Source organism: Tachysurus vachellii, chromosome 4, assembly GCF_030014155.1.
Source record: "Tachysurus vachellii isolate PV-2020 chromosome 4, HZAU_Pvac_v1, whole genome shotgun sequence".
Classification (NCBI taxonomy): domain Eukaryota; kingdom Metazoa; phylum Chordata; class Actinopteri; order Siluriformes; family Bagridae; genus Tachysurus; species Tachysurus vachellii.
In genome coordinates this window covers 12,676,376-12,700,463 of record NC_083463.1, presented here as the reverse complement: position 1 = coordinate 12,700,463, position 24,088 = coordinate 12,676,376, and the positions used below count along the sequence as shown (strand labels likewise).

Here is a 24,088-nt window from a genome sequence, read left to right as displayed (position 1 = left end):
AGAAAGAACCACAAAGATGGCAGATATCTCAGACAGGACACTGGATAGTACAAGGCAGAAGCGGGTAAGGGGGCATCATGATGCAAAGAAAATAATGATGTGTTCTCTGTGGAGGAGGTGACTTGACTCCTCAGTATGATGACATTGCCATAACAGGCCTCCGCAAGCGACTCAGAAGCCCTTTAGACCGTGAGCTATGTCGGATTCAGACACCTTAGGTGCGTCTATTTTTTTAAAAGGCTTATCCTTAGTAGCAATCCTACTTTTAAGCGATATCTAAAATTGAGATGGTCTGCAAAGAACATGTTGCATTTTCTGATGATAAAAATTACAGTCTGTTATGTATGTCTGAAGATCCCAGTATTTGTTCGTTTAACAATGGCACAGTACTATGAATGTGAATCAGAAGAGCACTTTATTGTGCTTATCTCCATAAAGAAGTTAATGTACATGTGTGTGACTGAAATAAATCTTTCTAGAAAAAATATTTTTTGTTCAATATAAAGTTATCAGATTGTTGTAAGAAACATAAAACAATAAGAAGGAACCTGTTTGTTTATAGATGACTGACAGATCTGTACGTCCTGGCCAGCTGTTTATCAGTCTAAAAATCATTAAGTCACTTTAATAACCAAAATGCTCATTGTTTGCTTATCAGCAAACATTTAGTTTAGGTATCAATTCTTTTTGTTTATTATATTCATATCTCTTTTATTTATAACTTATATACACAAATAATGAACAGATCTGGCTTGTGCAGTTTCATACCGTTTACATATGTTGCAAAGATACATAATGAGTGAATGGATGATTCAGGACAATGAGATGGGGACGGTGGTGATTTGTGTCATTTCAATACAACAGTGGACATACAACAGCTCACTGACACAAAGGGATACAAAGCATTTTAAGGCATACTCAAAAAGTTCCCTTAGAAATGGCACAACACTACATGGACTGGAAACTAGCAAAGGAAGGAAGAAAGAAGGGATAGACACAAAGCATGGACTAAAAATTTCATTGCATGGATGTATTGTCCCACACGCAGTCCACACACAACACTCCAGTACAAAATGCAATACTTAACAGTAACCACCTCTATTCCAATATTATATCAACACCTGAAACTCTGCCATTAATGTTTAACTGAATGATTAACACTTACATTAAGAGGTACCAACTCCACCTGAACTATTTTTGCTACTTATAAAGGAGCAACACAACCTGAGACCTTTACAGATCCTAATGTTGGATGAAATCACATGGATTAAGCAACACATGTATAACAAGCATCAGAGCATGTTCGTTAGTCCTCGTTTTCCATCTTATCATCCTCAGGTTCAGACAAATCTGAGCTTGTGTCTTTGGCATCAACTACAAAAGGGTCTTCTCCCTGGAAGAAAAAAAATAAATAAAAAATCACACACATAACATCACCACCTTATCTAGAACATTACAAAAAATTTGAGCTCATTCACCTTGATGTATCTCTCATAGCGGATTTTAACAGTGTCATTATTTATTATGGCTTTAGCCGTCAATACACTCTCCCGTTTCAGCTGCTCTTTGTAAACCTTCAGAGGACACAAATAAAGCCATATTTATTTAAAATGAGTGAAAATAATTGGCTGGTACAAATCTTCAAATATTTACAGCCCAGTCCATAGCTGATGTACCACTTTGGTTTTTAGGTGTAGAGGGGAACGTCGATGTTGCTGGACAGAAGTAAAGACAGCAGGAATGTAAATGTTGCAGGCCATACAGTGCACCACTTCCACCTTCCTCATGTAGTCATCTTCAGTCACCCCTGTACAGCATAAATAAGATTCAGAGGGGACTCCATCAGAGCTCCTTTCATAATAATTGAGTTTTCTGAAATTGCAACAGCCTAAAATGCTCAATTTTGTTTAATTTTTTTTTTCACAGTTTGTGATGTGACTATGATAGTGCTACTCAAGTTCGATAAACATTAACAGTCGAAGGCTTTGTCTGAACGGGTGTTATAATGATGCGAGTCCCATGATGCATCTTGACTCAAATCTGTGTGAAGTCTACGGGAATTTTGAGAAAAAGCATGACTTACCAAATCTAGCAGAGTTTGCTTGATTTTGCCTTCTTTTCTGCGATCACACAATCCAACATGGGGATGTGTCGTTATATTAATATAATAAACAGGGTGGTGTGACGTGATGTTCAAAAACAGTACAAAATGAAGTGTTTAGTTTTGCTATTCTTTATGTCCTTTAATAAAGATATTATAGGCTTTTAAACAATTTTGATTTCCATGTAAGGTTATAAGAGTATAAACAGTAGTTCCCTCACCACTCTAGTGTCTTGTCTAGAAGTTATCAGGACCCCGAAAAATAAACTTAAAGTGTGAAAGGAAAAAACCCTTGTTCTGAAGACTACTATAAAGCACGGACAGCCGAAACTACTTCCATTAAGGTTAAATGACTTTCTTTTGTGAAAATTGTTACCATAATCAATATATGGTATATAACACAATATGTACGTAATAACATTTTTAAATTGAACCCATGTATCATTTGCCTTGAATAAATTCTAAATGCATTAGAAGTTGTGCATCATTATAAACCTCATGGCACAAATTTGTGAATTCAACAGCTGTTACAATTCCTACACTCAAAAGAAAGTGAATGATGGAGCATCAGTCTAGAATCTTATTAAAGCACCAACACAAAAATCTTGAGGGCATTTTAAGTACATTCTTATTCTTTGATATTTCTAATGCTTAGATTATTTGATATTTTGCATCTGTTATTCATAGTTATGTCTGTCATAATTCTTATTCTTAACAAAAATAAGAAACATGTCCTTTTTGAAGGAAGGTGATGGAGGGATTTAAAGAAACAATTTTTAATTATAAAGAAATACAAATGAAAGAAACCCTACCTTCCATCACTTTCTGGTTTGCTTTCTGTTCTGAAAGGCTGCGCAGCTTGCACAGAGCGGACACTGTCTTACGAAACTTGTGTACCATACAGTCCTTAATCAAAATCAAGAGAAAAATTGAATGATCACATTCATGTACACACACACAGTGCAAAGGTTTTAGGCAGGTGGGAAAAAAATGCCGTTAAGCAAGAATGGTTTTAAGAATCTTTATTTTGAATCAATATTTTGTCTATATTATGCATGAAAACATAGGAACTAAGGTACAGAATAATGGCAGCAGGTGCTCTGGATTGGGGAGCCAAAATCTGAAATATTTGGCAGGCTGGTTGCCAAAGGGATGGAGAGAGTACAATAATTATTGTCTGCAGTCAACAGAGAAACATGGTGGATGTTCCTTGCAAGATTTGGTCAGGATTAATGGGTCCTCATTGCTGAGGAATACAGGCAGATATCCATCATGCAGTAGCATCAGGAAGATATCTGACTGGCCCCAAATTTATTCTGCAGCAGGACAATGACTCCAGCTGACTCCAAAAATGTCATTAAGAACTATCTCCTAAGATAGTGACAATTTTGTCTGGGATTACATGAAGAGACAGAAAGATTTGAGGCAGCCTTCATCCACAGAAGATCTGTGGTTAGTTCTCCAAGATGTCTGGAACAGCCTACCTGCGGAGTTCCTTTAAAAACTGTCTATTTTCTATTCTGTTCATTGATAAAAAAACAAACAAAAAAAGCATTTATACTTTACAAGATTTTTGCACACCTGCATAAAACCTTTGCACAGTACTCTGTGTATTTTATATATGTGAGTCTTACATGGAGAAAGCTAATGACCCGATCATCAAACTTGGCCTGCCGCCGAATGTAGTCCAGTGTTTCCTGGTGATATGTGCTTCCAAAATGCTTCTCAATGTCTTTGTCTTCAAACGTGCGAAATTTACAAAAGGTACATGTGAAAGCTAATCTGAAGAAAAACAAATCATTTTTGAACAGTGAGGCAGTTGCCCAATTTGAAACGGCAAATAAAACATTCTCAGAGGTAAAAATAATAGTTTGGATCGTTACTCAATTATGGGGCAAACTTTGCTGGGTATGCTGTAGGTACTCAAAACCTAAAGATCAAAACAATGCCCAACACTCAGGCAAGTCTGAGCTTTGTTTTACCTGTGCTTGTCTCCATATTTCTCGCAGTTCTTCTCTCGTCTACGTCTTCTCTTCTCTCTGACTCTAACACGCTTCTCCTCCACTGATGGCAGAAACACAGACATGGAAAATGTTTAATATAAAAAGTATAGACTAAAGAGGAATTCCCAAGCATCTTGATTTGTAGAACTAACGTCTTCCACGTCTTAAGAAGCATTTAGTTATTTTGCAGTGAGTCCAGTGACACTGAGCACAAACCCAGAGAAAACAGAACATTACATACCAGCTTCTTTTTCTTTCGCATCCTTTCCGTCAGAGGAAATATGGCTGTCCTTTAAAATGGCGTGTGTGTGTGTGTGGGGTGGTAGTGGTGTTTGTGGTGTGTGTGTGTGTGTGTGTGTGTGTGTGTTTGTGTGTGTTTGTGTGTGTGTGTGTGGGGGGTAAAGAATACAATAAATGAGTGAACAAGAATACATAGAAGAAAAAGGAAAGTAATTATACATGTTTCCCCCTCACCTTTGCAAAATTCAGTCCTGAGGATAAGAAAATGAGGAAATAATTAATACAACACACATAATTCTGAATATACACAAGTGTCTAGTTTGGGACATGTACATTCCTGCAAGTCATCTTATAGCCAATCATGTGACTGCTGCACAATGCATAAAATCATACAGTTACAGGACAAAAGCTTCAGCTAAAGTTCACATTAAAGTGAAGAAAAGTATGATTACTGTGACTTTAATGGGCCTGTTTGAGTATTTCAGAAACAGTTGCTCTCTTGGGATTTTCAAACACAAGGGTCTAGAGTTTATACAGAATGGTGTGAGGAAAAAACATTGAACGAGCAACAGTTCTGTAGGTGGAAAAGCCTTGTTGATTAAATAGGAATGTGGAAATGGCCAGATTGGGTTGAGCTACCAGAGATGAAATAGTAGCTCATACAATCACTCCTTACAAATGTGATGAACAGAAAAACATCAAAACATTGAACTTTAAAGTGAATGGGCTACAATATCCATGGGCAGGAATCCAAGGCTGTCATGGGAACAGACGCACAAACTGTACAGTTGAAGATGGCCTACAGGACCACCGACAGGAGTGGAACCTGAGGTCATGTTCTGTTGTAGTCCATTGAAATTTAAACCTAACAGTTTTGGTTTAGCCTACACTTTCTTTACTTGACACTGGGATGGGAAAATAACATTATTAACCAGCAGTTTTTAAAGAACACCCCGAAACAATTGAGTGATTAGTTTGCTTTTCTGAAAAAGTTTAATGAAAAATCATTCATCAGTTTATCAGTTTTTGGTTGCATTTTTGTTCGCTGTAACCTTTCCCATCCTTGACAATTATAAATTGAATCATAAGTATCAAAATATTTCAATCCTTTACAACAGCAATCATGAAGACCAACCTGCCCTGATGCTCATTTCAACCCTCTGCTTCTTGGCAAACTTGCCCGGAGGGACTGGAGCCATCAGCATCCGTTTTGTGCCACGTGATGCTGTTGTGGCCATGTTTGAATAAAAGCTCTGGATGTTATTAGCACCTGTTGACCTGAAGATCTGTTCAGATGTACAAAAGCTTACATTTTATCAACACCCATTATTCATTTTATCAGACTGTGCAGTTACACAATTATTGGATTCTTACCAAGTTTCCGATGTCTCATTGACTCTACATTTTTCAACCTGTGAGCATGAATGTATGAAAACCCACTTCTTAAAGGATATATTCCTCTATATGATTATTAAAATTAAAAAAATAAAAAACACTATGCTTTTTATTGGAGCACTTGACAAATCTGTGGTCCAATAAAATACACTAAGAAGAATGACCAAGAAAAACCTTGGGTAAAAGTAGACTAAAATGTGGTTAGCTCCATACACAGATTCTGATATTGACTGAAACAATACTGAAGCACAATTGTGTGTTTAATTTTGCCTTCTATTCCCCAGGTATTCTGTTCTTTCTCTTCACAGCATCATACTCACCCCTCTGCTTTTCGCTCTACACATTGCAGCAGTATCCCCTCCTCTCCCACGTGAGCCGATGGGTCTAGGCTTTGTGCACGGTGTGTCAAATAAAGTGGACGATCCTGACATATCGCTGAAGGAGGTGTGCTGACTGCTATCACTGTCTGAAAATGGTGACCTGGACCTCCTAGAGGAACCTCGATAAGGCAAATGGCAGTCTAACAGCATATCATCCATCAGAGCAGCAGTCTGTGTGCCATCACAGGAACTTCCATCATGTCCAGCATTTGGGGCTCCAAGACCAAAGAATTCATAGGAACCATAGCTGGGGTACGTTTGCAAAAAGCAGAATGAAGATTATTGGCCATATTATTGAACTAGTATAATAATCAGGATTTTAAAATAGGATCGTCTCACCTTATCTCAGAAGAGCTGGATGGGAACAATCTGAACTGTTGCCAACTGTCACACTCCTCTAATTAAAAGAGAAGACAAAGATCTGTATGATGTTCATTTATCACACATACAAGGCAAAGCAACCTAGCAAAAAAGTTGTGTAAACCCCATTGCCATGATGACACGTCTTTCTCTCAGATGATAACATGACCAAAATAACTTATGTAAATTATGTATTATTATTATTATTATTATTATTATTATTATTATTGTTAACAACAACAACAACAACAACAACAACAATAATAATAATAACAATAACAACAATAATAATAATAATAATAATAATAATAATAATAATAATAATTAATAGTAATAGTAATAAATGCTCATTCACAGTATGTATAAATGTTAATGTATCAAACAAAAAAAATAATAATAATAATATCAGACACTGGATCAGAACATCATGAAGATAAATAGCAACAGAAAACTTTCTACATGTTTGCAAGAGAAAAATGAGAGAGATAAATAAATGACAGATGGCCTTGCCTGCATCCTTGCAAGGTGTTGATAATACTGATGATGCTCCATCTGCATATCTTGAAAAAGAACATTCAACATTTGATTTTCCCCGATATAACATTTCCGCAATTGTAAGATGATTTTATTTACAAAAACACAGATAAAGCTTCCAGAGTCTGACAAAGAACCTACTTTTGAAAAAGACCATAAGACTTTTCAAATGATCTTGGAGCAATTTCAGAGATCTTTCCTCTTGAATCACCAGACATAACCTTGGATCAAGTATCTATTGACCTAAAAATAATAAAAAAAATTTGACTATTATTTGACTCTCTCTAGCTACTGAACCTCCACATCAAACATCTAGGCCAAACTTCTTACCAGTAGGGCTTTATATGAGTTAAAGGTTATGCTTAGCTAGGCACATAACAATAAAAAAATCAATCAAAATTTCCAATAAATCAGAGACATCTACAGCTAAACAGCTAAATAAACAGCAATATTCAACACAATCAGAAAGCAAAAGAGCTGATTTTCTTTTACTTGAAACCCACAATTCACTGCTGGTTCTCCCCAAACCAACACACCTGACTTCAATCTCCAGCTGATGGCTCCAATCAGAGCAGATAGCAAGAGGCACAGTGTGCTGGAAAACTCTCCTTACCAGCAAATCAATAGAGAAGCTTTACTTCATTCAATCCACCAGCATCCAGCACATTAAAGTGTTCTTTAGTGGGTTCTCTTGAAGAAATTATTAAAGGTTCCATATAGAACCCAACACCTGGATTTACCTTTCAGCAAGGATTTAAAGAAGTAGCACCTTTGTCTTAACCTTTAAAAATTCAAAGAGCTCTTAACAACGTTTTTCAGGAAATAGAAAACCAGGTATATGAACATGCGTGTAATTTATTTAAAGAAATTATCCCCAGTATTAATGCCTGTCGCTTACTTTTATTATATTTTGAGCCAAAAGATAAATATAAAGACTGCATAACGTGATTGGAGATGTTTGTCATGACAAAATGCGTCCGCAAGAGGGCGCGCCAACTCCAAAATCAAGCCAGTTTACTCACTAAGCACAAAAAAAACACGTGATAAAGGTTTAGCTCTTATTAAACGTGTAATGATTTTATATAATATATACTTTTTTATACAAAAATATGGAAAATGTTTCTCTTTTTCGTGTATTTGAAAAATTACTATTTTACTACTTTACTTTTTAATTACTATTTTAAATACTACACAAAGCATGCTGAGGTTCATTTACTGTAGCTTCAATGTTTTCTACAAGTTTGTCACTCCTCTAGGGGGAGATAAAAATACATAGAGTTGTTTCTGTCTGAGGTGAAGGGAAGCAAATGCTTTAACGGAGTTAATACTTTTTTATACAGGTTTTAGATTTATGCCAGCTGAAAAAAGACAAACCTACCTTCAATTATGTAATGGTTCATTGTAATGAAACTGTAATGGTGTGGTTACTTTCTATTTGGTGTCATGTTATGTTGGATAATGGATACCTTTCTATTGGTGTCATTTTATGTATAGTGGGTACCATTAAAGACCAATGAACACCTTTGGCATCTTGTAGATCACATCTTGTTATCTACTGGACACCAAAATGGACTATTAAGTCATTATTAAGTATCCAGATTCCAGAACATTTCTACAGTGTTTTCTTTGGTTTGATGATAATGATTTAATGATGTACACAAATACTATATTTAATAAACTGTGTACAAAACACACTACGAAATTTGGAAACCATTTGGAAGTAGTTTTAATGAATAACAGCTGCCGCTTTTAATAGTATTTGTAGTTGAAACCATTATAATTTCATTAAAGGTTTCTAATGTTTTTTTGTTTTGCTTCACAGTTGCAGGGTCCCTTGTTCAATACTACACTTGTCTGTGCAGTTTCAGTCCTTACCATGTCCATATGGATTTTCTCTGGGGTCTACGGTTTCCTTTCACCTCCAAAAGACATGCTGGTAGCTGGAGTTCATACTTTATGTTTGTGTATTTGCTGTGTGCATTGTTTGAATGTCAGTCACTACTACATGTGTAGTTTACTTTGTAGAAAATTGGGTTTACTATAACAGTGCTGGCCTACTTGTAGTAAAAATTAGAGAATTATCCAAGTATGTGTGTAAGTCAGTGGGTCAGTATGTAAATAAATAGCTAGTGAAGCATAGTTATGACACTGAGATAATATATCAAAATGATAAATCATTACAGGATGTCTGTATCTCACATAATTGTGTGTAGTTAGTACACTGAGGAATAGCTGTGTGCCAGTGACAACAGGGTGTAGCTTTGCAACATCAAGACAATAAAACCCCAAAGCCTAATTTGCAGTCCCTACTCACTGTCTCTGCAGACCACACAAAAATAATTTCCTTTTCTGGTTCTTCCAGCACTCCCATTCTCCAGGAGTAAGTACTAGTAAATTGAGTGCTGGCAGCAAGCTCTTGTCCAGTGTGCTACAGCTGTTAGAGATGTCAGAAGCTATAGAACAATTGTACATAATTGTATACTTCCAAATTGCTCAATAAAATTTGAAATAAACAAGACTTTATTATGAAATGACCTTTTCTGGAATTAGATGCTATAGAACTTAACCCAGGAAATGTGTCATAACCGGACATGTAGGCTTTTTGAAATTGAATTGAATGAACCCTAGATGCATGTTGTGCTCAACTGTCATACTGCAATGCTAAAAATGAGCCAGCAAAAACATTCAAGAATTAACCACTAAAGGACATGTTGTTATAGGAAAATATTCAACTTCTTGTAACGGTGACCCAGCATGTCCTGATTGTTTTATTCTTCTTATACTACAAAAATGTATTTATTAAAGAATAACATAGTGCTGTTAACTGTTTTTAACTACATATAATGTTATCACTTATATTGTTGTAGCTATACACCAGCCTGTCATCTTTGTCTTTCTTCAATAGATGCAGAAAAACCAACCTGTCATGTTACCAAGCAACTGGAAAGTGTGAAGTCTTCTGTTCTGAAGGTTCTCTTTTGGAGGAAAATGTACTAGCGGTTCCAAAGCACTGACACCAAAGACCCCTTCCACAAATGTTAAGAAAAGCTATACAATATCAATGATCATTTGTTTTTCACTGTTAAATAACAGAACAGTTCTTATATACACAATTATAATTTGTTCTTAGATTATGTGGTGCATAAGCAAGTCCTTGTGAATGTGTTACTACTGTCAAAGCTGCTGCTAAGCAAAATTAATTAACACCTTCTGAGCAATTAGATTAGAGAATTCAGATCTGAGAATGTGATAATACTGTAAATTCAATATTACCTTTAAAAATTTTAAATGTTATGAGCAATCAAATAATATTAGGAATATAAATAACTTTTATATATTTTATAACTGTGATAATATATACAATTTAAAAATGTGCAGAATGCTGATTTCACATAAATTACTTTCTGCTGTGTTTGACTGGTCCAGTCACCTTCTGATGCTATAGATTTGGCATTTACTTGTGCTAGTATTGCACTTGTAATTTTATAAATGTGAGATATTGCACATTGAACATGTACATACATGTCATGAATATTTGTCAAGTTCATGTCTAATCTGAACATGAAGTGGCATATAGAGTAGCTGGTAACTGAAAACAGTGGGTAAACCTTTTATGAAGCAAAAAAATTTATAAAGTACAAGCATTTGTATTGCCACTTAAGAGTAATCATTACAATGTGTAGCAGAAGGTTTTAACATAAATTCTGATCTTATACATGTCTTCTGGCTAACATGTGGAAGTAGAATAGTATGTCTAATTATGAGAACAATCATTTTATGCTAAAGTGTAATGAGCAGCAAAGACCATGCATTGGGTGCACTAATGGTTCCTTATAATTTGTTGTCATACACAAATATTTTTCATTTCCAGATTTCTTTCAAAATTAATAAATACAGTCAGTAACTGCACCACAATGTGGGTTGTACTGTGTGGAAAGCTCTTAGTTAGAATACAAAACATGGCGGCATAATCAACAAACATGAAAGAGTGCAAAAAGAGCAGTTTGCATTTGAAACATACAATGGTTGTCTTTGTATCAGGGAATTGAAAATATTGCAAACAGAGTAAATCATTGTTTTTAAAACATTTCCATTCAAATCACCAAGATTTGTTAGTACATCAGATATGTTCTACTACTTACTGTAGACAACAGAATCAACTCTAATATGCTTTGTTAATTCCGATTGTTTAAAGCATTTAATTTAGTTGCAACGAGTCCTCAGCCACCATCTTGACCAACTTGTACAAACCATGGTAATAAAGAAAAACATTGTGCCAACTGTGTATAATTCCATTTATCATGGATTCTGGTTTTTGGACAAATGACCAGCAGAGGGAGATATAGAGACTGTTCACTACTAAACTCCTACATTCCATTAGCATATGTCGCATTACTTTCCTGATTAATGCTGTCTTTGGCCTCTATCGGCAGGGAGTCAAACAGGTGATCCTCCACAATCAAACCACTTCGGCGCAAGAGTCTGCACTGTCCAAGCTGAGCTGGAAGGCGGTCCAGACAGTTTCCCTTTAACTCTAGATGTATCAGCTGCACCAGCTGGCCAATTTTCTCTGGTAGTGACGAGATACAATTTTGGCCCAAACACAATGTACGCAGCTTGGTGCATTTGAACAGGTGCTTTGGCACCACTTCCACCTTGTTTCCTGTGATGGCAAAGTGCTGGAGGTTCTGCAGGAATCCTACCTCTATTGGAATCACAACAACAGCGTTGTAACTCAAGTCCAAATACCTTAGCTTAGGTAAACTAAACAAAGGTGCAGGCAAAGACTCTAGTTTGTTGTGAGAAAGATAAAGGGACTCAAGGTTCTTTACTTGACCTATGGACAGTGGAATGGTGATAATTTTGTTGTGCCAAAGTTTGAGGCAAGTCAGCCTTTTTAGGTGTTGGAAGCTGATGACCTCCTCAATAGTGCGAATATTGTTGGATTTCAAGTCTAGCTCCTGCAGATTTGTCAAACTAAAAATGGCATGTGGTATCCTTTCCAGTTCACAATTATGCAACTCAAGATCAGCAAGATTCATCATCTTTTTCAAACTATTCAATACCAAGAGCTTAGTACCATCATTATGCACCACAAGTTTGATCAAATGTGGGGCTAAGTCTGTTATGTTTGTTGGGACCTTAGTAAGGTTGCTCTTCAGATGTAGCACTTTCAGATGCCTCAGGTCCCTGAGGGATTCCAAGCCAATCATTTTGTTATTTTCAGAGTTGAGGTGTCCTAATAAGTAGAGCTCCCTCAAGTTCTTCAACAAGTAAACCCATTGGGGTATCTCTGCAACATCTGTAAACTTGACATGAAGGCACCGTAGGTGATCACGGAGAAAACTGAATGCAGTCTGCTCAACTTTGGAAGGGCAGTGATATAAATGTAGTTCTTGAAGGTTGGTCATCTGGGAAATCTTTGCCGTTATCCGTGCTTCGGGGATTAGCTCAAGCTTCAATATTTCCAAGTCAGTGAGGTCAAACACTGCGTTGGGAACACCTGAGAGCATAAACAAATGGAGCTCTAACTTGTCTTGAGCGTTCCGTGTCACGTGTTGTCGTAACTTCTCGAATGTCCACTCGTGATTCAAGCTGATTTCTCGTAGTTTGTTTTCACTGACCTCTGAGAGAAAGACACCAAATCGTTTAGAGTATAACTGGTCATACTGGTCTACCATGTGCAAGAGGAATGCAAAGTCATTCTTTACATCTGGTATGTCACTAAAACTGCTCTCCTCTCTCACCTTCTCAAATGAGTACTCCTTCAGAGGGCGTCTGAATAACCAAAAAAGAGTGTGAATGCATACCAAGCCATAAACACAAATGATGGCAATGTAGCTAATGAGCAGCTTTTTTAACATGAATGCCATATTATGAGTACACTGAAATTTGGTGTAGCCAGTTAAATGTTTTACATCTGGTTTGCAATCATGCTCAAAATCAATGTATGCAACAAATGTTGTTGTGTAACACAAGATCAAAATGAACTTGACCGTCTTAATTATAGTTTGAGCGACGTAGAGTTTGTAGATCAAGTCACTGTCCTCAACATGCACACGAAACTTCCTCACTTTTTCAAAAAGTGCCTTGGCTTGCTCACCATCTTTCTTATCCAATATGGTCATGCTTGGAACCTCAATAACAGGCTTTTCAGTGGAAAATTTAACACTGTTTTTTCCCAGCATTGGTGTGGATGGGCTTGGACTCCCCTCCTCACTGCTGGTGGATAAATGCTTCGGTAAGGAGAGTCCTCCTGTCATCCTTTGTTTATTCTCCTCTGAGTCTTCACAAGCCGTCTCAGACAATGCTTTAGTGGTCCATGGGGACTCAAAACATTTCCCCAAAATTGACACAAAATGCTCAATTTTTGAACAAGTCTTTGGATACTTGAACCAAAAGTTACTGCTGACCATGAGGACAATTGTGTGAATGAGAGCAAGATAGGGAAAGTATTTTGAATACCAGGGAAGAGCAATATGGTAGCACATCTGGTTGACAAAGACATACTGCTGATAGTCCATGTTAGTTTTCACCCCAGTTGGCTGAGGATGTATGGTAGCTTGCTGAGAGAAATGCAGTTGGTGGACAACTGTGTCAGGCTGGCCTTTGCCCGTTAAAGGTGCAGCTGCTAATGTCACTCTGTTTCCTCCTGTCCCAAGGCCAGAAGCTGTTTCTGGTGGCTTCTGTGTGGTGACAGACTCTTCCCATGAATCCAGAACAGGCAAGCAAACAACCTGGTCTTTGGTTAACTGCATCGTCCCAGCAAATATTGCCACCATAAGCATTACGATGCCCAAATAGTCCATGAACACATCCCACCATGGTTTCAGAATGCGATAGGTTGGTTGGATGTCGTTCAGAGAAGCAACTTCAGTGAGGGTGAACATTCCTATGGGAAAGAACAGAACACCACTGATGAGCATTTCAGTGACTGTTTTTAATAGCTAAGATTCTATATACCCACAATTGAGTTAAATATAGTTTTAGGCACTATTGCACAATTAAATCTGGGTTTACATAAAGAGTGTCTTCACCAGATTCTGAACTATATGCATAAGCCTGATCTATATATACACACATTGTTCTGAAATATCCAACACAAAGCAGATAAGTGGTAAATATTAATATTCTTGTTATGCTAGTTTACATAAATCCTTTTATATAAAATTTGCTTTATTATACTACTTTTTGAAAATTAAAATTACATACATTTATGATATGTAATAAATTTCATTTTTAAAAATTCCTTCCTCTGATATATACTGAATTTTATCCGTGCTTCGGGGATTAGCTCAAGCTTCAATATTTCCAAGTCAGTGAGGTCAAACACTGTGTTGGGAACACCTGAGAGCATAAACAAATGGAGCTCTAACTTGTCTTGAGCGTTCCGTGTCACGTGTTGTCGTAACTTCTCGAATGTCCACTCGTGATTCAAGCTGATTTCACGTAGTTTGTTTTCACTGACCTCTGAGAGAAAGACACCAAATCGTATATATATATGCAAAATATGCAGTATGCAATATATATATGTGTGTGTGTGTGTGTGTGTGTGTGTGTGTGTGTGTATGTATGTATGTATGTATGTATGTATTTTTATAATTAACTCTAATTGCTAAGTAATTTGCCAGCAACCATTTGCCAGGACTTGGGTGTAGTCCACACCTAACGGTATGAAATGCATTAAGATAAACATTTATAAAGGAGACAGTAGGGTGTTAAGGCTCAGCCCAGTATCAGTTTCCATGAGAGAGCCCTTCAGATTGCAAATGCTTAACCAACTATATAACACTTGTTTGTATCATCAATCCAAAACTATTAAAAAAACAAAAAACACACACACTCACACTCACACATTGCTTGCTGCAGTGGTGGACTGGCCAAAAATAATGTTTTCATGTATTATCAAATTTTGAGCCGTGTCGTGAAGCCTGAGACTTTCCCTCCTCCGGGCATAAGATCAAATTCAAAGAAGAACACAATTTCAAAATGGCAAAAAGAAAATTACAAAGTATAAAGCATTTGTTATAGGAGCAAAAGAAATATTTTTATAGTTAGTCTTACTGGAGTAGAAATGCTCATTATTTAAATACATTTCCTTTGTTCATTAGCCTCTTTTGCATTAAGACAAAAATTCTTTGCAAGTAGACTTAATGTTTTGTTGTTTTTGTTTATGAAAACTGTTTTCAATGAACTGACAGCAGGGTCTCTGATTAACTCAAATAAAGAGCACAAACAACAATGTACTTATAGCACTATTCAAAATAGTTCTGCAATCATAAACATGTTTTAATGTAATTCTATGCAATATTCTACCAAGATTCAAATTCGTACCGAGTCACTAATTTGTACCTAGACACAGTACTTGGAACATACAGTAAAGATCCCCTCCCATTTCAGTCTTTTAGTTCATTCTTGGAAATTTTTCTTTTAGCTGAAGGCCAACATCCTGGTGTTCTAGTCTCCTTCTAGTTGATGTTGGAATGGGTTTGGAATGGTACTGTATGCAAGTCTTTTAGATCAATATGTTTTGGCATCCTGTTTCACACATGTAATAATAAAAATAATTTAAACTGATTAGGAAAAAGCACTCGGGTCCACCTATTTCCACCTATTCCATTTGCCTTTTTAGTTAAAACTGCCTAGTCCTGCTTTATAGGCATGGCAAATAAACTTGGAAACAGTAACTACTCATAAGATACACACAATGTGGCAATTTGTAAGAGTTTAATCATTCAGTGGAAAAGAGGCTATGGGTTGTACAATTACTTCCTGGGCCACAACCCTCCCAGTACAAATAGTGTAAGGAATTGCTGCAGGAAGCAGTTGAGGTCCTGCATATTTTCCACTCTGAGATCTAAAGTGCATGTCAAGACCTGCATCACCTACAGCAGCCACGTTCTTTTCCCCTCACTGCACTAACCATTCAAGACATTACTTTGTTCTTTGCTTTTCCTTTGTAAGGTCTTATCCTCTTTTGTACAGTACATTAAGATGGCCTTGATGTCTAGACAGCTGGACACAGAGCAGTTAAAGATGTGAATGGGATTTGCATGTCTGAATGATATACTCAAATAAGCCTCTCCAACCTATAAACCAGAAGAAAATGCAACATGTGCTTGCAGAATAATTTAGTCGGTGCTAGAACAGGAGTAAACAATCCTACAAGTGTTCATTAACTAATGCATAATTAAATGAAATTATATTGATTACTGCACAGAAAGACAACGAATAAATTAAAAACAACAACCAACCAGTTGTTGAAACACACAATCACCATCTGCATAGAATTATCCCATTAATGTAGGATTTGTTTATAGAGTAAAAGGGACATGAAGTCTCTTCACCGGGACAATGTGACAGACATTCGTGCTTTAAAAACTTATTTGGGGAGAAAATGTTCTCTGTTCTCTTCCCTGTTCTCTGATCAAAGAAAAAAAAAAGCAAGGCTCCACGTGAAAATGACTTAATGTCTATGTCTTTAAAGAGTCGTCATCTCAGTTAGCAGACTTCTGTTAAAAGGCAAAACTTTTGAAGTTTCTGTAATAAAAGATGCCTGCCATTAAAAAACTTGAAAGAAATATAGCTCACAACAACCAGACAGACAGTACGTAATAGTGACACATACTGTTGCATTGTGACAATAGCGATTTTAGACACCCAGCTTAATTATCTCACTCTTTACACATCAGACTGACTCATTATCAGTCTCTTTTACTGGCGCTAGACTTATTTAATACTCAAAACAGCACCAAATATCCAAGACGACTAGTTAGAAATACATGTTATAGACAAAACATGGTTTAAATATTTTACCATACAGTATTGCACTGCAGTAAAAAGCCTCATGTTAAATAAACAAGGCCTATACAATGTAACATAATAGGGACATACTGTAAAATACAATCACATTATGACCAAGTAACTGCTTCAATTTACTATAGTGCTATTGTATTAAATGCTGGTATACTGATACTTAATGCAGATATGATGAGGTCTCATCATAGATGAGTGGATATAAATAGAGCTTATTCCTTATATAGTAGGCAAATTTATTCAGTGTATTCTAAAGCAAACAATATATTAAACAGCCCAAAAGGGGCTTTCTAAAAATAGTGGAATCGGAACTAATCGGCACTGGAGCTAGCCAAGAATGTAGAAAAATATAGATATTTAGACAGGATATGAGACTACAGATACTTACTGATATTTTAAATGAAGGTTTAGTTCTCAGAATTCCAAAGTATAGATGCATGAAAGGCACAGATCCATTAATGCTAATGAGCTGTGAACTTTAACATGTTTAAAATGTAAGGCTCTAGTTGGTCTGGTTGGTTGGTCTCTAGTTGGTCAACTGTTTTCATTTAAGTTGTACACTTTTGGAACATTGCCTCCTAAATAAGTGTCCTCGGATGACCAGACATTACAAGATCAGAAACAGACCGATCCTAATGAGCATGCAAGTTAAGATCTCATGAATTTTTTTTTCCTTGCTCAGACTTGCTAGCTTCTAAAAAAAAAAATCCTAGTTTGCATAGGAGCAATTCATTCATTCATTCATCTTCTACCGCTTATCCGAACTACCTCGGGTCACAGGGAGCCTGTGCCTATCTCAGGCGTCATCGGGCATCAAGGCAGGATACACCCTGGACGGAGTGCCAACCCATCGCAGGGCACACACACACAATCACACACTAGGGACAATTTTCCAGAGATGCCAATCAACCTACCATACATGTCTTTGGACCGGGGGAGGAAACCGGAGTACCCAGAGGAAACCCCAAGGCACGGGGGAGAACATGCAAACTCCACACACACAAGGCGGAGGCGGGAATCGAACCCCGACCCTGGAGGTGTGAGGCGAACGTGCTAACCACTAAGCCACCGTGCCTGCATAGGAGCAATGTTGCTCTCAAAACTAGTCCCTGGCCTCTAAATGAATTGACTCATTTGTCACACAATTTGGTCTAAAACAACATAAAAATGAGGCAGGACAGAAGAGTGAAAACAAAAGCTCTTCTGATTTACTCTGCAAAGCTTCACAACACTGAGTAATGAAACCACTCAGCTACCATTGAGTCAAATTATTAATAACCATATTAACCGCCATTTATAGATCTGACTTGAATGCAACATACTGTAAGTGTTTATTGTATTTGTCAATAATTATTTTTCATACTCTACCATAATGTATGCTCTTTACAAATAGAACTTCATTTATGATTGAAGAGCAAAATGCACGTCAGATGCTGCCGATCAGAAAAAAATAAAAAATAATTAAAAAAAAATAAAAAGATGGATATCATTTATTCTCTTAAATGGCAAAGTCATGCTGCCCCATCTATAATCAGGTCACATGCCACACTCTCAATAAGTTATATAAATCATCAAAGTAAGACATTCCCCATCATGCAGCATTGCTTGATCTTTGTCAGGATATGTGCTTCTGAAAAATGATTCTAAAAGGAGCAGTTGAGAAATATTATTTACAGGGGAGGTAATAATATCTCCACAAAACATGTGAGTGTGTGGATACAGTTTCTCAATGCATTAACTTCTAAGGATTTTAAGCCACAATTTGCAATATTCTTACAGATATTATGATCTGTAATCAGTGCAAAAGCTCTATATGCCATTTGTCCTACTTTTATTGGGCTGTCAAACAGTGGACAGATCTATGTGATCACCTTCTCTAAGGAGAATACATGACAGAATCTCTATATCGATGCAGATCTAGGCTACAACTGATAATCAGTAAATGAATCTAATCTTACCAGTTTAGGTGTTCAGAGCTTACAGAGAGAACTGAAGATCAACACAGGAAATCTCATCATCTGTGGCAACGTTATGCAATAGCTTTAACTGCTTCATGGTGTTGGGCACTCTAATGTTGTACCCACGTGTGTGTGTGTGTGTGTGTGTGTGTGTGTGTGTGTATAACCGTGGAGCCTTGTTTAACCCCTTGGTTTTCTCTCTCTTATCTAGGTCACTGGCTGTACCAGATGTACTGATTTGTGGAGTCTTTCATAGCCCTTTAAAGTGGCACAAGTGGTAACAAATCACAGCTGTTCAAGTACGTGCAAGCTGATTAAATCATTGTGGGGAACACCATAAGCAGACCAGTGAAGAGCTCAGGCAGAGGAACACAATGTGATTGGAGAGTTTTCAGATCAATCTAGCAGTGTCTACAGGTCAAGGTGTTGTTTGATAACAATGACTGGGATGGTGAAAGAAAATCCCTGAAAGTGTGCATGATGATTCTGCTACCTTTTTAAAATAAAATCCTATTGGATAATTGCATCATGCAGTCACAACAAGTGAATAATTCCATTCATTCATTCAAGTAGACTGTATATATGTCCTAAAAATGACAGTGTCTAAAGTCACTTCAGGTAGTCATAAGTCAGAAATAACAATAAATTAAGTGTTATATTATATCTTTATACTCTATCACAACGTATCATATCAAACAGGGTCCAGCTGAAAACTATTAGGTGCTGTTGCATGCTACTTGTAAAACCCTGACTATATTTGTGTTTGTTTGTGTAGTATTACTTGTCTGAGTGACGAGTAAATACATAGTTAAGTGTAATAAAGCACAAGTAGCCTAAAACAAGGCAGTACAGAATGTTTCATTAGAATAAGCGCTTGAAGGCATGCAGGTGTTCAGTATCAGGTTTCATACCCACCTCATAGAGCTTCTGTATTCTGGAATTTCACAGGAAAAATGACCAGAATCAATACAAACCGGTTAATCATATATAAAAACAGATTACTTACTGCATCCTAAAGCGTATCCTGCTTATGACCCACCATCCACTATCTCATTTCCATCTTGGCGTAGTGACAATACTGCGCAACGCAAAGCACAGCCTTGTCCTTTACAGTCCTCATTCTAAGGGTGGAGAGATGACTGGAAAACAAATGGACGTTTCTTCCCTAGTAAAGAAAATGACAATGGAACCATTTATGTGTCGAACACGAACACCTTGCCCCGTCCTCTGTCTTCTCCTACATGCAGTAGTCGGTACTAACCAGTCTGCACCAGTTTGTTGACGCCTCCGCTTCTCCTTCCTCCAACCTCGCGTTGAATTAGATTAAAAAAACAAAACACTCACCTCAATCCAACGTGGCCATTTTTAGCAAGCTACAATCATCCATAGCCATGCGAGCACGGAACATGTAGAGAAAAGAAAGAGCAGGACTGTATCAACAAGAAATAAATGAAACAATTTATGGTTACATACAGGAAGTCTATCGGGGAGGTGCTTAAGTTTACAAAATCCGGGATGAAGTACAAACGGCACCTTGTTGGAGATGGAGTGCGCTAGGGAGGGTTTGGAATTTTTTATTCCATGCGCTATGGAGTGCGCTTGTGTAGGGAGTATGGAGTTATTTGGAATTCAGCCCCGGCACTCATAAACAAGTGAATAGAAATATTACATGGTTTATAAATCAAGCTTTTTATTTTTTTTTTGTTTGTTGGTTGGTTTTAATATTCAGTGTGACACTAAATTAACGATAACCCTAAAAATGAGGTAGGTAAGTCTGATGCAAAATGACTCATTAATTATTAACAAATGAATGAATAATAGAGCAAGTTAACTGTTTTATTGTTTTTATTTTGTTTGTTTTTTGCACTTTTTTTGCATTTTTTTTACAAAAGAATTTTTATAAAAACAGATTCATCTAGAGAACAATATCGGATTTATGATTTATGTCTTGTTGAGATTGTATCACATCAGAAACCGCACCTTTAAGTATAAACCGACAATATTCAATTATCTTTTGCTTATGGCAACAATTAAGCATGCATAATGATAAAAGTGGAGTTGAAGGAACAAACTTAATGATTACTCACGAGCAAGCGAAGAGAAGTACAGCACGAGCTCAGAAACCTTTCCTAGGAAGTGTCCTGTCCATAACAGGTGACTTTTACACGTTTTTACACGTTTTACACTCCTTTGTTCTGCATCGTCTGGAACACTGAAACCTCTAATCCACAAAGGAAAAAATGAAGAAAGAAGTTCAAAATAGTTTCAAAATAAATAAATAAATAACACTTTTGCCATCAATGACCTCAAATCAGACTAGAAGATTAAATTCTTCTTAGATTATCTAAATTAGATTATACATTATTTCTTATTATAATTAAGTTTTTTGATTATGGTCACAGAAACTACTTATTTATGTGTTTAAAATGTTCAAACCAACCATTTATTTATTCACAAAGCACAAATTTTAGTTTGGAAAGCTATATTGAAAAATAAATAAATTTAAAAAGAAAAGCACAGCAGCGGATGGATTCCTGTGGCAGCTGAAGTTTATCCTACCAAAGGCTATGATGGTGCACTTCTACACCTCCATTGCTGAGTCTATACTCACCTCCTCCATCACCATCTGGTACTCTGCTGCCACTGGCAAAGGCAAGAGCAGAATGCAGAGAGTCTTTCGCGCTGCCGAGAAGGTGATCGGCTACAATCTACCACCTCTTCAGGATCTGTACACTTCCAGGACCCTGAAGCGGGCAGTTAAGATTGTGGCTGACCCTCTCATCCTGGACACAGTCTCTTTGAGGCACTCCCCTCTGGCAGAAGCCTGTGGTCTATAAAGTCTAAAACTTCATGCCACCAAAACAGTTTCTTTCCATCCGCAACTGGCCTAATCAACAACATCCATGACCCAGCGTGGTCTGTTTTTCGCCATCTTGACATTAATAAACTACCCCACCACTGCTCAGACACATTACATTAATGTTCGCAAACCTTACTGTTCTAATGCACCTTCCTTTCTCACACTGGTCCACTATTGTATATCCTGCACTAATGAAAAGTTAATTTATTTTCAGTTAGAATATATGAAACATTTCTAATCGTATATTTGCACTGACCACTTTGCACATCCTGCATTAGTGTACAATTCATGTCTCTATTTTGCTTACATCCAATTGCTTGTTTTTTTTTTGTAAAACTTTGTTAATAAACATTATTATTATTATTATTAATAATAATAATAATAATAATAATAATAATAATATTTTGTTTCTTATATTTCTGCTTCTTCTTTATTATTACTATGCACCAACACACCAAAAGATTCCTGTACATGTTGATTCATCAACAGGACCAGTAGAGTTTAGTAATTGGTTGTTGAGGAAATAAGGATGATTAGTGATTGGTCACTGAAATCAGTGGTGACCAGCGATTGGTTATTGATCAGTGGCTGGTTGTTGGGAAACAATTCGTCTGTTGCAGCTCATCTGTTGTTCATACCAGCAATGGTAAATGAAAACCCACTTCTCTACTTTAAATGAGTTTCTAGTAATATTTACTTTAGATCAATCAATATAAGCACATGAGGAGCTTAAATCTATAATACTTACCATACAGTTCACTGTTTTGAGAAAATAAATATTTTAATTTCATGAACACTTATGTTAACCAAGCATCCTTTTGTTAACAAAACATGTGCTTTCTTGGAGGCGTCCATGTTTCTCCCCACTATGTAATTTGAATCCACCAAGTTCATTAGACTTCTTAATTCCAAGCTGAATGCAACATTACACCATCCTTTTTGCTGTGTTCTCTGGTGGAGAGGGACATCATTACTCGCTCCCCTGTTAGTCATCAGGATACTAACCAATCATGAGTGCCTGTAAACTCACTGGTGTGGAAGAAGGCGGTTAGACATTTCATCTGCTCTGTGACGCAGCATGAGATGGGAGATAAGACTCAGTAGACTTCCTTTTCCAGGGTGACTTACAGAAGTGGAAAGTTATCTGTCCTTGTCTTGCCCTCACCCTCCCTGGGTGGTGGTTGTTGTGTGATAGGGGAGTTAGCAAGTGGTTCGGAATTAGCAGATGAGAAAATTCAAAACAAATTAAATATGTTGCTAGAAAATATCCGTAATCATTTTAAATAACATTATAAGACCTTACTTATCAGCAGTGTTGTATAAAGTATTAGAAAGCAATACTTGAGTAAAAGTACAAGTATCGTACTAGAAAAAGACTTTGGTAGAAGTGAAAGTTACCTTTTAGAATATTACTCAAGTAAAAGTCTTAAAGTATCTGATATATTCTGTACTTAAGTATCAAAAGTAATTTTCTGATATTTAATGTACTTAAGTATTTGAAGTAAAAGTAAAAAGTATTTTTTTTAAAAAAGCAAGCAATTAGAACTTTGATTGTGAACTTTATTGTAGCTTTCTTATAGTAAAGCATAAAGCATATTCAGGGTTCCCATATCATCTTAATCTCACTCATAAAAATCAAAAATCAAAATCACAGTCTTTTCCAGGACTTTTCAGGCACAATTCTCAAGTTCAAAGAACAAACTGCATATTTTTAGAGCTGACAACAAAGAAAAAAAACAGAAACAGAAATTTCACATTTGTATGAACTTCAGGTAAAAATGAAAAATAAATAATAAATAAACTTATTTCTTAAAAAAAAAAAAAAAAGACCTGCTTGTAGGGAGAACATTTTGGTCATGTGGTATGGGCTTACTCTCCAGGTCACCATCTCACACACACACAGGCCATCTATGTCCAGCAGCTTCTAACACGCCAGTCATTAGTTGAAACTGAAAAGGTGTCTGTTCATCTTCAAAAGAAGCTGGTTTTCAAAGTTGCCATAATTCAGTCTTACTCATCTTGGACTATTGTCGGGGTGGTCGTCTACGATAGCGGGAGGTCCTCCAGTAGGGCAGGCACTTATTTCCAGGGATTTCAGAACAGCGTAACAGATATTGCGTCATCGGGTAGGCCTGGCCTATTTGTTAATCTAACCCTAACCATAATCATAACTGTAGTTTTTGGTTGTTTATTTGTTTTCTAAAATAAATCTACCTGTATGACTGTTTTGTCCTTTGTAGAATGCTCTTTTTTTTGAAAGAGGTCGTTTTTCCAAGACCTCCGGAAACACGCCCACTTTACGTCATGGTAACGAAACCCCTGGAATTTAGTAAATGCCCTTCCCTCCAGTAGGTGCTTCCATGGCGGTTTCAGTTGTGCCTCCTCCTACATTTGACAACATTACGCTGAAATAGAGAGTGCGGAGTGTAATGCAATCTAGG

General features: G+C 36.8%; 2 protein-coding genes across 5 annotated transcripts; both read right to left on the bottom strand.

The window, feature by feature from the left end:
• Positions 1-766: 766 nt before the first annotated feature.
• znf326 (zinc finger protein 326) lies at positions 767-7,496 on the bottom strand. Its single transcript, XM_060867834.1, has 14 exons — positions 7,344-7,496; positions 7,155-7,256; positions 6,990-7,039; positions 6,459-6,516; positions 6,060-6,366; positions 5,480-5,630; positions 4,579-4,595; positions 4,346-4,394; positions 4,084-4,165; positions 3,736-3,883; positions 2,914-3,007; positions 1,677-1,807; positions 1,479-1,574; positions 767-1,393 (listed from the first exon to the last, which is right to left on the bottom strand). The coding sequence occupies exons 2-14, from the start codon at positions 7,229-7,231 to the stop codon at positions 1,307-1,309; spliced, it is 1,347 nt and encodes a 448-aa protein (XP_060723817.1). The 5' UTR covers positions 7,232-7,256; positions 7,344-7,496; the 3' UTR covers positions 767-1,306.
• Positions 7,497-10,599: 3,103 nt separating this feature from the next.
• On the bottom strand, positions 10,600-20,962 carry lrrc8db (leucine rich repeat containing 8 VRAC subunit Db). Of its 4 annotated transcripts, none has more exons than XM_060867802.1 (4): positions 20,875-20,962; positions 20,049-20,094; positions 19,794-19,952; positions 10,600-13,905 (listed from the first exon to the last, which is right to left on the bottom strand). In XM_060867802.1, exon 4 carries the CDS (start codon positions 13,901-13,903, stop codon positions 11,381-11,383), a length of 2,523 nt encoding a protein of 840 aa, XP_060723785.1. In that variant the 5' UTR covers positions 13,904-13,905; positions 19,794-19,952; positions 20,049-20,094; positions 20,875-20,962; the 3' UTR covers positions 10,600-11,380. The 4 variants fall into 4 exon arrangements, with proteins under 4 accessions (XP_060723785.1, XP_060723783.1, XP_060723786.1 ...); XM_060867800.1 differs by having other exon boundaries at positions 20,049-20,160; positions 20,875-20,953; XM_060867803.1 differs by lacking the exon at positions 20,049-20,094 and adding an exon at positions 20,132-20,160 and having other exon boundaries at positions 20,875-20,953.
• Positions 20,963-24,088: the final 3,126 nt, after the last annotated feature.

What these genes read in the sequence shown, in the direction of transcription:
- lrrc8db (XM_060867802.1), bottom strand. Translation starts at nt 13,903, where the DNA reads ATGTTCACCCTCACTGAAGTTGCTTCTCTGAACGACATCCAACCAACC.
- znf326 (XM_060867834.1), bottom strand. Translation starts at nt 7,231, where the DNA reads ATGTCTGGTGATTCAAGAGGAAAGATCTCTGAAATTGCTCCAAGATCA. An exon ending in AACACCTTGCAAGGATGCAG is followed by an intron (nt 6,517 to 6,989) that starts GCAAGGCCATCT and finishes TCTTTTAATTAG; the next exon opens with AGGAGTGTGACAGTTGGCAA. An exon ending in AAATATGGAGACAAGCACAG is followed by an intron (nt 3,884 to 4,083) that starts GTAAAACAAAGC and finishes GTTTTTCTTCAG; the next exon opens with ATTAGCTTTCACATGTACCT.